Source organism: Giraffa tippelskirchi, chromosome 10 (genome assembly GCF_054371585.1).
Source record: "Giraffa tippelskirchi isolate mGirTip1 chromosome 10, T2T-mGirTip1v1.2.pri, whole genome shotgun sequence".
Classification (NCBI taxonomy): Eukaryota; Metazoa; Chordata; class Mammalia; order Artiodactyla; family Giraffidae; genus Giraffa; species Giraffa tippelskirchi.
In genome coordinates this window covers 136,217,373-136,235,581 of record NC_137284.1, presented here as the reverse complement: position 1 = coordinate 136,235,581, position 18,209 = coordinate 136,217,373, and the positions used below count along the sequence as shown (strand labels likewise).

General features: G+C 41.6%; 1 protein-coding gene across 4 annotated transcripts in view; it reads left to right on the top strand.

The window, feature by feature from the left end:
* The first annotated feature begins 2,410 nt into the window (after window positions 1–2,410).
* The window catches only part of RBM28 (RNA binding motif protein 28), a 35,122-nt gene continuing 19,323 nt past the window's right edge, over window positions 2,411–18,209 (top strand). For 2 of the 4 annotated variants that reach the window (XM_081531212.1, XM_081531211.1), the window contains exons 1-10: window positions 2,411–2,630; window positions 6,104–6,262; window positions 6,560–6,654; window positions 7,089–7,164; window positions 7,588–7,680; window positions 8,592–8,663; window positions 9,299–9,461; window positions 9,597–9,739; window positions 13,709–13,778; window positions 16,211–16,320. In XM_081531212.1, the coding sequence (XP_081387338.1) occupies window positions 2,513–2,630; window positions 6,104–6,262; window positions 6,560–6,654; window positions 7,089–7,164; window positions 7,588–7,680; window positions 8,592–8,663; window positions 9,299–9,461; window positions 9,597–9,739; window positions 13,709–13,778; window positions 16,211–16,320 (1,099 nt within the window). In that variant the 5' untranslated portion in view covers window positions 2,411–2,512. Of the gene's footprint in view, window positions 2,631–6,103; window positions 6,263–6,559; window positions 6,655–7,088; window positions 7,165–7,587; window positions 7,681–8,591; window positions 8,664–9,298; window positions 9,462–9,596; window positions 9,740–10,423; window positions 10,438–13,708; window positions 13,779–16,210; window positions 16,321–18,209 lie in introns of all 4 variants that reach the window. The other 2 variants (XM_081531213.1, XM_081531214.1) reach the window with 2 other exon arrangements.

The window sequence follows — 18,209 nt, the reverse complement described above, 5'->3', positions numbered from 1 at the left end:
AAGAGGCTGAGGCTTTAGTGAGACAAACCTTCCCTTTTATCTCATGCCTCAGCTCTTCCTAACCCAAAGCAGTTTCCCAGAAGAGCCTGGGTAGACCAGGATGTAATACATACACCCTCAGTTCCAGTTCTTAGTACTGTGGGAGGCTGAGAGACAAACCCATCTTCATTCATTCAATCTCTTTATTTTATTGGGTTCTTACAATGTGCTAGATGCTGGGAGTAAAAAGGTGACCTAGGTGGACAACAGTCCTGAACTCATGAGGCTGAAGCTCTTTGGGGGAAAGTAGACATTAAAGAGCACATCATATAAGTAATTCCAATAATACAAATAATTAATTACAGTGGAGAAAAGTGCTAAGAATGAGAAGTACACAGTATTATAAGAATGTTTAGCTTGCAAGTGGGAATGAAGCCAAAAGGATGGAGCTTGGGAGAGGCTGGCTGAGTATAGCCCAGCCCTCTCCAACTTCCTTTCCAGGCTCTTGCAAGTGATGGATGAGAGAGAGTCCAGCAGTTTATTTCCCCTGGAAGCCACGTTGCTGATGTGGTGCAGGGTACCACAACTATTTAATAAAGAACCCTGCATGTGTCCTGGATAGATGAATGAGCAAATATTCCTGATTGAAGAACCGCATGGCCTTCCTGATATGAGTGAATAGGAGAGGATGGGGCTGAGGCTGAGACTGGGAGACTGAGATGGGGAGTCAGGTCTGAAAGTTGGGAAGAGTACAAAGGGTCAGCTGCACTGTTTTCCTTCTCTAGGGGCATGGAACTCCTCTGCACTGTGGGTGGCTGCTGCCCTCTGATGGGCACAGGACCACAGTTTCTTTTTGTTCTTTAGGGAAGGTTTGGGTCCAAAGCATCTCCAACTTAACACTGTAAAGGGTGTCCCAAAGGGATACTGGAGCAGCCTTCTCAGGATTCTCTCCCCAGTGCACACTGCAGCCAGGACTGGGAAAGTGTCCCCACAGCTAGGGCCCTGACGCTTGTAATTTAGACTTTGGGTATGAAATTTTGATTTCTAAGGTGGTGAGGGGGCAGGAGAGGAGGAGAAAATAAAGGAGAAATGTGGAATTCTGAACCAACTTTATTCAAAGGGTACATTTTCCTTTGTCTATTTGTCTCTCTTTGTCCTGGATGGAATTAACCCATGCCCTTATAAATCTGTTTCATATTTCAATACTTCCTGTGCTGAGTTATGAGTTTAAAAATAACTGTGGCATTTTCTTTTAAGCATAACATACGTGGAGTTAGGGTTTCATAAATCTAATGTTAAACGTTTTCCCTTTCCCCACGTTGCTATCAACCAGTTATCCACCAATCCAAAATGTGTGGAAAGTAGATGGGGTTTGAGAAGAAAGGGAAACCATTTTCACTGTACCTTTTGTACTTTTTGAATGTTCTAACTACCCTGTGTTCAGGTTATACCGTTTAAAAGTTATTACCGAAAAATCGCATTGGGTACTTTTGTTCTGTACAAACGTTCTGCAGGGTGCCGCAGTCTTGCACACAGGTCAGTTCCTGAGCCCAATGGGATGGCAAACACTGTCTGTGTTCCAGGATCCAAGAGCACCCAGATCTCCTGGCCAGTGAGATTACTCAGCCTTGGGTCCATCTGATAAGCTGACCTGAGGAAAGCTGTCTCTGGGAAGACCTGGGTTCCAGGTCTGTGTAAGCTGGATGTATTGCTTGTTCTGGGTGTGTTCTCTTGTAATCTTGCATGGTGCAGGCTTTGATTTACTTGTAAGTTTTTTTTTGTACTGATGTTTGTCTATCTCCACAAGACTATTCTCCATGAAGACAGAAGCCCTGTCTTTTTTAGCTCATCAATTTTATCTTTAGCGCCTGGCACATAGTAGGAGCTCAGTAAATATTTTTTGAAAGAATGATTATGTATGACCTGTGCCTATTTGAACCTTAATAGCTATAATTTGTCAGCGAAGTGTTAAAGGCACAGATACAGTTATCTGTTAAAGTGTGACAGATGTCTCACATTCTCTGAGAATTGGAGATTTGTTCGAATGATATATGTGATTACTTGTGTTGATTTGCATTATGGCTGTGTTTTATGCACGTAATCTGGGTGCTCCTGGATCCTGGAACACAGGCACTTTAGAAAATATTTATTAAACATCCACTATATGTCAGATCCTGGGTTAGACCCAGAGCAAAAACAGCTTCTCCGGCCTGCCCTGCTGAGTTTGGTATCGATCCCCAGCAGGTTAGATTGTAATAAGCCTAGAAACTAAGCGAAGCCAAATTTCCCTACAGAGGCGGGGGCGGTACTCGGGTTAGGGGGTGGAGCCCCGCTCAAGAAGCTCCGCCCTCAGGCGGCACGATTTTTCTTCCCTTCCGGAATGATTTTTCCCTTTCTACTACGTCTTCCTCCGGACTCTTTTGAGTGACGCGCACTTCCGGAGTCTCACGGCAACTTTTGTAAGCGTGGTCCGCTTACTAAAGCCAATTACTTGACTCGCGTGCGCGACTTTGCGCGCCTGATTCTCGGCCTCATGGCCGGACTGACTCTGTTTGTGGGCCGCCTCCCGCCCTCGGCTCGCAGCGAGCAACTGGAGGAGCTTTTCAGTCAGGTGGGGCCGGTCAAGCAGTGCTTCGTGGTGACTGAAAAAGGTAGGGGGCGGGGCGATCGAGAACAGAGTTGGGGTTTCTGGGAGCCGGATAGGGGCAGAGGACACTCTCTCAGCCTTAAGTGAGCCCTTAAATGAAAGGCCTTGAAAGTTGAATTTCTTTTCCATACAGACTCTACTGTAGATGAATCCATAGGAGCCGTTTCTGAAAGTCAAGTCAAGTTTATGTAGGCTTCCTGTTTATTATGCGCGCTCACATATAAGATCTCATTTATTAGTGAATAACTTAATAAATGTGATGGATAGGGAGGCCTCGCGTGCTGCAGACCATGGGGTTGCAAAGAGTCAGACACGACTGGGCAACTGAACTGAACTGAACTTAATAAAACACCACTAAGACTTACTGAGAAGCAGCTGATTGCCAGGTGTGGTGCTTGAGTTTCATCTGTTACCTTGTTTAATTTCCCCATCAGTCTTGTTGGGTGGAGAGTAAATTCCATTTTACAGATGAGGAATCTAGGGCTTAGGGAAATTTAGTAACTTCAGCTTAAGTTCGTACTGCTAGTAAGCAGTGGATTCAGAATTTGATCACCAGACCGCGAGCTCTTAACCAGTATGTTACTCATTCACCCATTTATATATTCCGTAAATATTAATTGAATGTTTACTAGGTTCCAGGCAACTGTTGTAGGTCCTCGGGATACAGTAGTGCACAGACCAAAAGCCTTGCTCTGTGTTCACGAAGTGAAAGACGGCCAATGAGCAAAATATATAGTGATGATGGTGATAAATATTGAGGAGAAAAATAAGTCAGGGAACAAAGACAGGGAGTCTCTGTAGGTGTGTGTGGTGGTGGTGGGGAAGCTGTAGAGGAGTGAAGAATAGACAGGGGAAACCTTACTGATGTGAGAGAGTGAACTTGTGTTTCTCAGTGCGAGGAACAGCTTAGGCAGAGGGAGCTCAAGGATACTGAAGAGGAGTGCGTATAGTATATTGGAGGAATATAGACGAGACCAGGGTTACTGGAGTGCACTGAATGAAGGAAAGAGAATTAGCAGATGCCATCTGGTCCTTCCAGATCTTGTAGGACCTTACAGGCCGTTGAGAGGACTTTGACTTTTACTCTGAGTTAGGAAACCACTGATTTTGAGCAGGGAGCAGGGAATATGATCTGCCTTGCATTTTGAAAGATTCTCTGAGGCTGCCATGCTGAGAATAGGCTGTTAAGAATAGGACAGGAGCCAGGAGACCAGTTATTAGGCTCTTGTGGTAATCCAGGTGAAAGGTCATGGGGTTGGACTAGGTGCTCTAGCAGCGAAGAGGGTAAAACATGATTGGATCAAATTTGGGGTCTGAGAAAAAAAGTGTCAAGTCTGACTCCAAGTGTTTTGACTTGAGCCACGGGAGGTATTTACTTGACTTGTGGAATACTGCCATATGCCTCTCATTCTATTTGATGTTCATGGCATCACTATGAAGGAGGGTTAGCATGTATTAGAATGAGTAAGAATTGTAAGGGTTTTAATTGTAGAAGCATTTCTTCTTGGCTAGACTATATTACATGGCACCTGATGTTGCCCAGAACATAAATTTAGCTTCCTTCCAAGTCATCAATCTGTCGCTGTAGGTGGCTGCCTTCTTGCCTTTCAGGCTAGAAACTGGTTTGAAGTAATATCTTGGGTACCCCTCTTTTCCCCCATGGTATCAGAGTGTGTGAGTAGGCAGGCTAACAGTGCGCTAATAATCACTCCATCCTTATCTTCTATTTTGTTAGTAACAGAAATTAGATTTAAGATCATTGACATGGCTCTGATTGCTATACACACAGCTGGGGCCTTTCTCATTTTAAGTATAGACATGGGCGAGTGAGAGAGTGAGAGTGCTGCACAGAAGTGTTTCTCAAACGGCAGATCATTGTCCATTTGTGGGTCTTGAGTGGTTCATGACTGGAGTTTTTTTTTTTTTTGTGAAATAGGAGTATATCTATACATGGTAAAGGAGAAGTTTTCGTACGACTTTTTTTTTTTCAAGTATATAAACAACTGGGTCCACTATAAATTACATTTGTTACTGTCGGTCATTAAACCAGTCTGAGAAACACTGCTCTACAATGGTTGGTTGCGTTCCAGGGAAGAGCAGGCCTTTGAATGGGAATTCTCCTTTGGGTCCTCAGAATATAGGCTACGTGTAACCTTACCTGTAGCTTATGTACATAGTCAGCATCTTTAACAAAAGCTCCTATTCCCTTTAAACAGCAACAACAACAAAACTGTGCTTTCCTGTCTAGACAGCCAAATGTATTGAGTACTCTACTTCAAAGGATGGGAGGGAGGGGGTGGCGGATGAGGTTTTACCAGTAGTGGTGACTTGAACTTGCCACTTACCCTCTTTAAGATGGGAATAATTTCACAGGATTGTTGTAATTGTTTATAATGGACGGTGTTTTTGTGAGCACATGCTTTTATTTTGTCAGCAAACTCCTTCAAGTTTCAGCAACTTTTTATTTTTGGTTGTAATGATCAGGAAGGGCCCTGATTTTTCTTGTTCTTGTTTTCTGAAAGGTGAGTGGGCAGGCTTTTGTGAGAAGGAGTTTCAAGGATAAAGAAATATAGTATGCTTTCCTAGTGCCAGATGTCAGCTTTAACTAGTTTATGTGGCTCAGCGTCCTGTGTTAGAAGGCTTGCACCCTAAAGCAGGCTAGGGTGTAGTTGTAAAGGAGAGCATGTGGAGTTTTGTTTCTTTTTTGGGTAGTAGCAAGACTGCTTGGTCTGTCTTTTTCTTTTTTGATGCAGTAAATTATGTAAAATTTTACTACACAAAAATATTAAACTAAAAAAAAAAAAGCATACCAGAAAGGGCAATGGTGGGTTACAGTTGATATTTGCAACTGTTCATCTTCAACAATTCCTTTGGAAAAAAGCGAAGATAATATTGGCTTTTCCCTTCTGACAAAATGAGATAAGAGATTTACAGCTGCTTTGGAAAGGTTTAATTTGATATTGATTTCTAAGGCTTGGTAATAATGGTAATAGTATCTGCAGGCTCCTGAAGCAGTGTTTATTGTTTAAGGTTCTTTTCTTAGGGCCCCCAGCATTCATTGCTGATCTGTCCTCTATTCTGAAGAGGGGTAACTGAATTATTTCATTGTAGTTTTTGAAGCTACCATACTTATCTTTCCTACCTTCTCTGGTGATGTTTTGTTCTGTGTGATGTTGAGTTCTTCTTTGGAGGTATAATGCATATTATGGGTCCTCCGTATTCTTGAGATTACCAGGAAAGATGGAAGAAAGGGAGCTAACAGCCAAGACACCACATTAGAAGAGGAAGCCTAATAATTTCTGAGGAAAAAGGGGGTGGGGGGGCCTCGCATGTTAATCTTGTCTCTATCCCTCTTGAGAACTTTGGCCAACTGATAACTGGCTGGCCTGGTTGTATATCTGCCAGTTTAGGGCTGTGAGAATTCACTGGTTTAGAGATTTTGGCTTACCGTTAATCCCTCCCCCCATACTGTTCCAGGGAGTAAGGCATGTCGAGGCTTCGGCTATGTCACTTTTTCTATGCTGGAGGATGTTCAGAGGGCCCTCAAGGAGATTACCACCTTTGAAGGCTGTAAGATCAACGTGACCATTGCCAAGAAAAAACTGAGAAATAAGTCCAAGGAAAAGGGGAAAACTGGTGAGTTTCTAGTAACTGAAAGGAGTTTTCCCCCAGGATTGAGGGGACAGTGGATTGGCTGGGGGTAGCATCTAGACTTAAAAGCTTCCTGAATTTTATTTTGATGTCCAGAATCATCCAGTGTGTTTTGTTACTCATCTTAGTCTTTTGTTTACTTATGAGTTTGGAAAACCTGGTGTTGCTGGGCATTGCCGTACTTAACCCTGTGATAAATGCCTTCTGTTGCTAGTACTTCTTTCCTGTGATATTCTGGGCTGAGAGGATCACAGACTTACTTCATTGCCTGTTATTTTTCAGCAAATTCAGAGTCCCCGAAGAAGGAGCTGAAGCCTAAAAAAGCCAAAGTGGCAGATAAGAAAGCCAGATTAATTATTCGAAACCTGAGCTTTAAGGTAAGAGAGAGAAAACTAACAGTGAGTGTTCTGAAGGCTCTTGGAGCCAAGGCCTGCTTGTTGATTGAACTCCCCATCAGGGTGGTATGATTGGGCTTCATTCCTCCTGAAAATGAACTTTAGCAGCATTGAATTCAGAAAATGGGCCTGTATAACCAAGAACTTATTGAGGACAGAAAGCGTGAAGATGTCTTCCTTTTGGGGAAATTACTGCTGAGAATGGGAGAGGAGGAAAAGTGCTCTCATGTCTGTCCTTTTTACCTTTTAGGTACAAAGAAGGATGTCCTCTATTTTGGACCATTTGATGTCCTAGTCTCAAAATTTTAAAAGGAGTAAAAATACTGAAGCTCTTCCCAGTGAACTAACTTAATAGTTGATGTTTTATATTTATTTGCCGTAATAACATCTCTTTCCTTCTCACTTTTCCACTTCAGTGCTCAGAAGATGACTTGAAGACAGTATTTTCTCAGTTTGGAACTACCCTGGAAGTAAATATCCCCAGGAAACCAGGTACCTGCCAACCTTTATTTTGTGTGGATTAGATTATTTTACATAATGGTGTTTTTCCACGTCACCTTTCAACTAAACACTATTTGAAATAGAAATACAAGGTTCAGGTCATACTCTCCAAGCCCCAGATGATATGATATATATAAGGTATCAAGCATAGTGCTGGACGCAGAACAGTGTTTATTCCCTGGATGGTATGTTTAGTTAGATCAGAACTCCTTTTAGAAGACAAGTTAAATGCTTTGCTCTCCCCGAGCCTGTGTCAGGCTAGCGTCAGCAGGATAAAGTCTCTTGCTTTGGGCAGGGGGCTGACTGGCTGACAGGATTTGAGCCTTCTCGCCGGTCCAGGTTGCCATATAGTCCTTCTTAGTGTCTGTTGGTTCCTCCTGCTACCTCTAATTTCTTTGTTATGTTTGCACACAGATGGAAAGATGCGTGGTTTTGCTTTTGTTCAGTTCAAAAACCTCCTAGAAGCAGGAAAGGCTCTCAAAGGCATGAACATGAAAGAGATAAAAGGTAAGTTTTCTGTACCCATACCATTGACTCAGATGTTTCTGGTGTTCATGCAGGTTAACACAGTAATCCACTTTCTACATTTCCAAAAGGTGTTTGCCTTGTTAAGAGTCTCACTGCTAATATAGAAGCTGCTTTGGTGAACTGTTCCTAGGACTTGATCTTACAGTTAAACTCGACCGGACCCTTGCCAGCCTCTTTTTCTTTTTCCAGTGATGAGTGTCCTTTAAATCTCTTAATGAAAAACCGTCGCTGAAATAATCATTGATATACAGGCAGATTGCTGTCTAGGGGATGTGGGATTAGCAGATTCTTCCCTTTTGGTTATGATCCCTATTCAGCATATGTGGGCTCCTAAACTGACCTGAACCCACTCCAGTGTTCTTGCCTGGAGAATCCCAGGGACGGAGGAGCCTGGTGGGCTTCCGTCTATGGGGTGGCACAGAGTTGGCCACGACTGAAGCGACTTAGCAGCAGCAAACTGACCTTGAGGTTACTCTGGGTATTGATTTACCAGGTACTATGCCTAAAGAAGGGATTGGCTTGGAGACTTCCTAACTTCCGAGTAACATGCAGATTATTCCGGAATGTCTGTTTTCCCTCTTGCTAATATAACTGGAAACTTGATCTAACTGGAAGCACTGTTCTAACGCTTTATTTTTTTTAGTCTGTCTTATCCCAGGTGTAGTGACTGTGTAGAAAGGCAAAACTTCTGTTCATTGATAAAAAAGGTTAAGAGTTAAAAGAATAGACACCTACCAGGAGTTTTGTTTTAGGATCAACAGCCTCTGAATCTGCAGTTTATCTGCCTCCTTTGGTTCCATTACTGTCTTTGATGACTAGGAAGTTGTTTATAGGAAATAGGAATGTTAAAGAGAAGAACGCCTTTCTGATGCTACTTTTGTGTCTGACAGGGCGGACAGTGGCTGTGGATTGGGCTGTGGCAAAGGATAAATATAAAAATACACTGTCTGCTTCTGTGCCAGGTAAGACACAGTGGTGTTGGGTAGGAGGCGTTGTGTGTCCTAAATGTGTGTCAGTCCGCATTGTACCATCTGGTGATCTGGTCCCAAAACAGGATCTTTTGAATCTAAGCTCACTCCTCGATGTGGATGTGAGTAGTGGAGCCCAAGTTCATTGTGCCTGCTACTTGCTGTCCTTTCCCAGCTTTCATAATACGGAGTGATGGAACATTATACATAGGGAAGCCTAAGACTTGAGTTTTATTTACAAAACAATTGGCTTTTAAGCCACCAGGAGCTCAGAGAACAGAACTCACCAAGGTTTAAAGCTCATGGCTGGGCTCCCGAGTGTTCCGTGTGCTGGCCGTGGCACACAGTGGCGGACTGTTTGCAGAGGCTCAGTTGCTGAACCAGGTTAACCTTAAGGCTCCTGATGAATGGGACAGCCTCCGAGAAAACCTCAGGGATGAGGGGTTTTTGTTGTTTGTTTTTTGCTTTTTCTTTTTTCTCATACTTTCTCCTGTTGGGTAGAGTAAGAAAAATACATGAGCATCTGTAAGACCATAGGAACCAGTAACTTGGGGTGTTAGGTACTCTTGTTTAAATGACCTTGTTTTGGATACTCAATGAATTCCTAACTTTCTTTACCAACTGTGAAGGTGAGGAGAAGAGGCCTGAACCTGAACATCAGGAATTGGGTCCAGAGAATGGCAGGGAAGGAGAGGATGTGGAGGAGGAGGAGAATGAGGGTGATTATGATGATGACGAGGAGGAGGAGGATAAAGAATCAAAGCTGCCCAAGCCTGTACAGATTCACAAGAGGTAAGTGGCTTGGTGTGGTCTGAGACAACAGAGGAAGATGGTATCTTTCCCTGGCCCCAGCACTGGAGAATTGGCATGAGTGGTGAAGTTGGATTTCTCAGCCCAGAACCTCAATTCTGATCTGTGCCATTGCAGAGCAGTCAACAGGCCAGCACCTGCAGAAAGCAGTGGCGAGGAGCATTCTGATGATGACAGCGACCTGGAGGAAAGAGACAGTATTGATGGCGGAGAGGACCTGGCTCAGAGTGATACCAGCAGTGAAGAGCAAGAGGAGGAAGGTTTGCCTGGACTTTTTGTAGACACCTTTAGATTTAAAATAGTTTACTGAGAAATGGGCATCAGTTCCACTCAGGCCTCTTTAAATAGGACCTTAAGATGTCCTGTCAAACTTGTGTTTAAATGCTGAACATGAAACCTTTATATTCTTTTTTCTAAAGATATATATATTTTTTTAATGAGTTTGGAGTGGTTTTGAGGATTAAGATTCTTAGGGAATTTAAAACCTAGCTTACTGCTGAGGTCTTGCCTCTCTCTCTCTCTGAATTATCCATGTTGAATGAATAACTGGATAAACAGGATATTGCATCTTGCCACCGAAGTAGGTCCTCTTTCATTAATTTAATTATTTTATTTCTGTACTAAAATTGCATTTTATTAAATGTGACAAACTCATTTTTCCATCCCTGCTGTATTTTTCCATTCTTGCTGTTGTCTGTAAAGAACAGATTATATGAAGTAGATTTGAAAACCCAAAGAGGGTGTTTTTTCCCCTCAGTGATTAAGAGGTATTATTTTAAGTGTCTGCAGTGTTAGCAGCGGAGAAGGAAATGGCAACCCATTCCAGTATTCTTGCCTGGGAAATCCCATGGACAGAGGAGCCTGGCGGGCTGCAGCTCTTGGGGTCGCAAGAGAGTCAGACACAACATAGTGACTAAAACAACAACAGTGTTAGCAAACCCCAGAAACTCAGCTTAGTGTATTCTACTCAAAATCAGAGGTACTTCAATCACTGACACCTTCCAAGATGGAGACTAGCAACAGCAATAAAGTAATCCATTATTATAGCAACAAACTACTGAATTCAGAATTTTTTATCTGGAAAAGCTTAGTTCTTTTTAGCAGTCATCTTTGGCTTTTATTGCATGGGTTTAGGAGTCAAATCATGTGGGTTCAAGTCCTGACTTTTCTGTTTCCAGCTGTATGGGTCTGGTCAAGTCCTTGCCTCTAGTGTCCTCATTACTTCATCTGTGATTGGATATTAGAGATCCTCATCTCCTGACATTTAGAAGAGTACCTTCTCTACAGTAGGCACTCAATGGTATTAGTTGCCTTTGTTGCTGCTGTTTTCTTTTTATGGCCTCCTCCTCCAACAGTCTTCTAAAAAATGTGTGAGTCTCATCAAGTTAGATGTGAGATGGGTGCTGATAGAATCTTCTGGCTTTAGTGGTAACTAGGGTGGATGTAGAGGCAGTTTTTGAGTTTTGCTAACTAGAATATAATCTTGGCATTCCACTACTCCAGTTCAGCAAAACAAGTCCTCTCTCTTCTTCATTCACTTAAAAGAAACATTTATTGAACACCTACTAATGTTAAACTTTGAACTGAAGAAAAAAAAAGAAATCCTTCTTTTCCTGGAACTTTTGATCTGGCTCCATGACTTTCAGTTACAAAGAATTGGCAAGAAAACAAGCGAAGACCAACACTTCTGCATTTGCAGGGTTTTTTTTTTTTAATGTAGATAAACAAGTTTAGAACTGATGAATGAATGTTATTCTGTGCATACCCTTCCACATTGTGTGTAAATAAATGCCCATGTGTTTGCTCTTTGAACTGTTGCAATAGATGCTGCATGTGACAGTGAAATTTGAACCTGTCAGGAGAGAAAAATGTACCTTTTATTTTTTTTTAACTGTTGTTCAGTCGCTCAGTCGTGTTTGACTCTTTGCGACCCCATGGACTGCAGCACGCCAGGCTTCCCTGTCCTTTACCATCTCCCGGAGTTTGCTCAAATTCATGTTCATTGATGATGCCATCCAACCATCTCATCCTCTGTCGTCCCCTTCTCCCGCCTTCAATCTTTCCCAGCATCAGGCTCTTTTCCGGAGTCAGTTCTTTGCATCCGGTGGCCAAAGTATTGGAGCTTCAGCATCAGTCCTTCCAATGAATATTCAGGACTGATTTTCTTTAGGATTGACTGGTTTGATCTCCTTGCAGTCCAAGAAACTCTCAAGAGTCTTCTCCAACACCACAGTTCAAAAGCATCAATTCTTCGGTGCTCAGCTTTCTTTATGGTCCAACTGATTTCTCTGAAGCTCAGATGGTAAAGAATCTGCCTGCAATGCAGGAGACTTGGGTTCGATCTCTGGGTCGGGAAGACCCTTTGGAGAAGGGAATGGCAACCCATTCCAGTATTCTTGCCTGGAGAATCCCATGGACAGGAGAGTCTGGTGAGCTACAGTCTGTGGGGTCACAAAGACTCAGACATGACTGAGTGACTAACACTATTACTACTCACATCCATATGTCTGACCACTGGAAAAACCATAGCTTTGACTATACAGGCCTTTGTCAGGAAAGTGATGTCTCTGCTTTTTAATATGCTGTCCAGGTTTGTCATAGCTTTTTTCCCAGGGAGCAAGCGTCTTGATGGCTGCATTCACCATCTGCAGTGATTTTGGAACCCAAGAAAATAAAATATGTCACTGATTCCACTTTTTCTCCATCTATTTAGCATGAAGCGATGGGACTAGATGCCATGATCTTAGTTTTTTGAATGTTGAGTTTTAGGCCTCCTTTTTCACTCTCCTCTTTCACCCTCATCAAGGGCTCTTTAGTTCCTCTTCTGTTTCTGCCATTAGAGTGGTATCGTGTGCATATCTGAGGTTGTTGATATTTTTTCTGATATACACCTTGATTTATTCAGACAGCAGATATTCAGAATGCCTGCAGTGCTGGATACTGGGTGAACAGGAGTGAGTTAAAATAAAACCCCATATTGCCTAGAGATCACAGGTGTAGCTTGTTTAGCAAAGAGTTTCAAATCTTGTCTCTGCTCCTTTCTTGAGGTATGACTTTGGGGCAAGTTACTTAACCTCTTTATACCTCAGTTTCTTCATCTATAAAATGGCTCTAATAACCACTTAGGGTTGTGAAGATTAAATTATTTGTACTACTAATGACTACCAATATCATTGTTACTGTTCTGTGCCAGTAGTGGAGTATTAACAACAATTTTGAATTGAAATGGGGATAAAGAATCTCCTGGGGCATTTTGTAAAACTGTAACCAAACTATATTACTACTTTCATCAAGAATGTTGGGTTTAAACTCCACTTATTTATTGAGTGAGGCAGGTCATTACAGAATCAAGAGTGGTCAGTAAGTGGTCCTTTAGTTTCTTTGGAGGTTTTTATTCACTAATCAGGTCTCCTTTGTCCCTTTTTTGTAAGTCTGGCTTGTTGATTTGACCATATGAGAAATCTGAGGAAATAAACTTTTTCCATGAGGAGAGAATGGTAGACACCTTAGAAGCAAAGAAGCTTTTATAGTGAGAGAACTGAGAGACCTTTCATTCAACCAGATTCAGCTGTCTCTTCTTTCACTTGAAAAAATGACTCATAGACAATAATGAGAGAAAATTAATTTAAAATACATGTATGGTGCAAAAGGGTGTAATACAGAAAGTAGAAGTTCCTCACCAATCCTCCCAGTAGTCCCCCAGAGTAACCTCTGTTATTTCTTTTGTATCCTTCCAGAAATTTTCTTTATATATATAAGCATATATGTCAATTCTTAAAATCGATGAATCTCTTAAACCCAAATCCACAGCCACTTAAGGCCCTTCCCCAGGACAACCTGATGGGCTACAATCCATGGAGTCGCAAGAGTTGGACACAACGTAGCGACTAAACTACCAGCCAACCAGTGTTTCTTGTGTATCTGAGGGTAGTTAATATAATACTTCTGTAAGCTAAAACATGAATGTACATAGATTTCGTCTATCTTTTTTGATTTTTGCCAATCTTCAGTGAAAAATAGTATCTCATTTCTGGAGCTGTGTCTTTCTGTAATTATGAGTGAGTTTGAGCATTTTCATATATATAGTTGCATATCCTTTGTTCATTTTTAATTGGATTTCTTCTTAATTTATGTAAGATCTTTATATATTTAACAACTTAGCCCTTTGTTGTAAGGCTTGCACTAGTCTTAAATTCAGTTTGTTGCTTTTCTTTTTACTTTGGATATAGAACTCTCAAAGAAGAGGAAGAAGAGGAAATTACCCTCTGATGTGAATGAAGGGAAGACTGTCTTTATCAGGTATGACTTTTCTATCTGGAGAACTGCTGTTTCTGTTGCCTTCATAAGTTTTTCTTCTCTTCTTCCTCCCTCCCTCCCTCCCTCCCTCCCTTCCTTCCTCCCTTCCTTTCTTCTTCTTCTTTTTTTTCACTAATTCTGTTAGCTAGGCCAAACACTAATTTCACTAATTCTGTTAGCTAGGCCAAACAGTTAGATGCATGTAAGACCATCTGCACTTCTGCCACTTCTGCCACAGTTAGATGCATGTAAGACCATCTGCACTTCTGCCACTTCTGCCACAGTTAGATGCATGTAAGACCATCTGCACTTCTGCACTTCTGTTAGCTAGGCCAAACAGTTAGATGCATGTAAGACCATCTGCACTTCTGCACTTCTGCACTAATTCTGTTAGCTAGGCCAAACACTAATTTCACTAATTCTGTTAGCTAGGCCAAACAGTTAGATGCATGTAAGACCATCTGCACTTCTGCCTAGGAACGTAGCACGCAATGAGAAACGTGTAGGAGAATCAACTATACACAGGAGATAAACAGCAGGGGTCTTTGTATCTTGTCCTCATTTAGATTTCATTCTTTGTAATTGGGGTGGCGTCATTGGAAGAAATGAATTCTTCAACTATTGTTAATAGAAGCATCTTGCCTCTGGCCTAAGTTTCAGGGTGAGAGCTGAGGGGGGATTGTACCTCTTGTCCCAGGTGAATTCTCCCCTTACGCCTGACTGATTTAAAGTCTTGTCCATAAAGTGAAGCATCCCGTCTGTTTCCTGGAAAACCGAGAGGGGGGGATACTGTTGCCTTTGCTGTTTCAGTAGTACTGACTGCCGTAGGTTGGCATTTTCAGGAAGTCGGGATGTCCTTAGCACACCTCAATGGCCTTTGCGTCCTTTCTTAAGTACCATTTTGCTAAGGCTATTTGGGTCTTATTTTAGAGATTTCTGTTTTATTCTCTTGTACAGTCTTTTAAAGATGGTTTTCATTATGCAAGTAATTTATGTTTATTGTGGGAAATTTAGGAAATGAATAGGCAAAAAGACATACACACAAAATTAACTTTCATCACTACTCAAGGAATACCCACGCATGTGTTCACATCATAAATACTTAACAAGGATGATTTCAGCTTATACATGCTGTGTTGTAGCCCATTTTCTTCCTTTATAGCACATCTCTCCTTTTTTTTTTTTTACTGTGTTATTTGGAATTTCCATATAAATAATTTCATGCTTGTAGAGGATTCTGTGTAATAGGAGTGAGGAATGTCACACTTAGAAGCCTGTGACCTCGGTACCAAGGATTCCTTTCCTTACACATCTTTTTAATTTAAAGAGAACTTAGGAAAGTAAAGGGATGCAAGAGAGAAGGCTATGAACACGATGAGGCAAATTAGAAGTACTAATGTAGCTAGAATGTGTCTTATTGCAGAAAATCTTTATCTTGGTTGCTCAATAAGATAAAACTGTTTATGGGGCTGTTAATTGAGCAAAAGAGAAGTGAAATTGTAGATATTTATTTGGGACTCTTTTTCTTGCCCCTGGAAGGCTGTACATAACTGGGTTAAGAATCTTTACACTGTGTTGAAATTCAGTAGAACAAAATCTCCTTCCAACATTTTTTAAACCCATCAAGGGAAATAGTAGTTTTCTCTCTCTCTCTTTCTTTTTTTTTTTGGTACTTAGCTAATAAACTTTACCATGTTTGGTTTTGAGTTACTATTTTGAAGGGATTTTCTGACTTTTGTAAAATTTTAACTGAAACCTAGATTTCATAGGAGTACAAGGAGACATTGAGATATGTTTGACTTTTCATTTGCGTCAGTCTTTTGGTTCTAAGGGAAACTAATTTTGGCCAATTTAAGTGAAAAACCTGGTTTGTTGGTTGAATGTTAGGGTAGCTCACAGAATCAAAGTTGTCAAAGAGCAAACCTCAAGAAGGGACCTTTGCTGTGGAAGACTGTGTGATCCTCTCTCTGAAGACACCCATTCTTGTTTTATCCCTTGTTAAGGTGTAACATGTATTCTGTAAAGTGGGTGTGTAACCCAGTGACATTTTTCATATATATAGCCACAGATATACATATGCCTTTATATGTGGAGATATCTATATATGTTACAGAACATTTTCAGCTCCCCACACTGCTGTTTTGAGGTGAATCTGTATCTGCAACTTTTGGTCTTTATATACGTGTGTTCAAGTTTTATATTCCTGGGAGAGAGAATCAGATTAACGGAGGAAAGTTATGGTCAGTCGGTTATGGCCAATGGGCAGAGTCATACATTGGTGGCCTGGCTAGTGGAGGTCACCCCTTGGTGCTATCCTTGGGGAGGGTGGTTCTAAGGAACCACTCCAGGTGATGTCTGACTCACTCACCTTGTACTGGAACACAGGGTCTCACTTTTGTAATTGACCTCTCCTGTGACCTGATTGTCCTCCATAGAAACCTGTCCTTCGACTCAGAGGAAGAAGACCTTGGAGAGCTCCTGCAGCAATTTGGAGATCTTAAATATGTCCGCATCGTCTTGCATCCAGACACAGAACATTCTAAAGGTATTTGCTGTCATCTGGTCTGGCCCAAAAGGATTGAGACCACTGTCATGGGCCCTGACTAGGTTACATGAGAGTATAATGTGTGCCATTCTGAGGGGTCCACCATCATCCAGGTTTCTGTGATCCATAGAAGCACCAAGGACATTCTGAGGGTGTCTTCCAGTGATGTCAAAACTCAGCATCTGTCATGGTGCTGCCAGCCATAATTTTGTCTAAGCTTTTTAAGCTCTTGCTTATTTACTCTAGGGTAATGAATGCCGTTTGTTGTTCTTTGAATTTCAAATGTGATAGCATCTCATGGGTATTAATCATTCCACAGTGCTTGAAATTACTGAGATATTTTTCAGTTGCTTTTGTTAGTGAGGGAAGCTGACGGAAACTTTGTTGCAGTGCCAACAGTCAAAAGGAAAAGCAGCAGTGCTGCCTTAGTGGTGGTGCTGTTATTTTTTTTTTCCCTAAGCTATTTCTTTTGAGCTTAAAGGTTGACCATTCCTCATTCTAATATACTGTTGTTAGATAAGCATCTTTTCAACCCATTCATAATTTTTGGTTTTATCGAGTGCAGTTGTTCTGCTAAAGCAGTGACTTTTTAATTCATTCTGGTTCTTGATCCCTTTGAGATCTAGCGAGAACTGTGAACCCTATCCTCAGAAAAATGCCATTTCTGAGTGTTTTGGAGCTCTCTGAAGCCTATCTATGGATTAATTACCTCCATTCTACATCTTATTTTCCAATTTGATGAAACCTGATCATTTTTAGTTTTTACTTAGCTATAGAAGATGTAAAATGAGGTAATATAATGGAAAAAAGACTAAACTGCTTTCTGGAGGTTAGGTGTCTAATCCCAGCTAAATCACTAGCAGGGAGATTTTTTGGCACCCATTTAACCACTGTAGGCTTCCGTTCCTTATCTGTAATAAATGAGTGGGTTCAACTAGAGTAATCACTTAAGGGGCCTTTAGCTCTGATACTCAATTATACTTCTTGGACCTTCTCCATTTTTATTTTTCTGAAAATGGGCAACTAGAATTGCATAGAATGTTGCAAGTACTGTCTGATACTGCTTGACTCTGATCATCTCGTTTGTCTCTTTCTGAGTGCCGTAATGTATTGGGTTGACATTGTTAGAATGGAGTCTGTGGTTGAATTGCTCAATCTTTTTCTTGGTCTGTTAATGTTAGTTAAGAGTTAATGGTTTTAATAAGCATAGTTTTGTTTTGTTTTTTTTTTCCATAATGCATTGTCTTTCCCTAGCTCATATTAGATTTTCCTGGCACTTTTTCTGCCTACTCACACAGCCTTGGCCTTCTCCTACCCCTCATCCCTGTCAGCTGCTATTTTGCTGCCTGGAAGGGCTAAGTATTATCTGAAGACTTTTAAGGAAGTGTTAAGACTGACCCAGTAGTTACCCTGGAAATTCCCATGATAACATTCTTACCCATTCAGAGAGAAGAACTCACCTCATTTTCTTCATATTGGACTTCTTTCTGTATCACTCGTTGCTTCCTATTGAGTATCTACTAATGGTGGATGTTATGGTAGGTGCTTTGGATGTAGAAACAGCCAGGAAACGTGAGCTTTCTTCCTGAGACATTCAAGTCTTTTGGGGGAGATGCTACCTGCATCCATAATAGAAATGGAAGTGGAGGATGGCTGGGGTGCAGTGTGGGGCCAGGGGAGGAATGTGGGGGTACTTAGCTCTGCCTGCAGGAGGCAGGGAAGACCTTACTAGATGTGGCCTTTGGGTTGCCCTGCCACATACATCCTTGCAGTCAGTTGGCTGCCATTCATTCTTAGAGGGGCAAAAGGTCAGTGCCCCAGTAGCTCTAGGAAATATGGCACTGCCTTCCTCTGTGAGGGAAAAATTAAGGTTTATAGGAATGCTAACA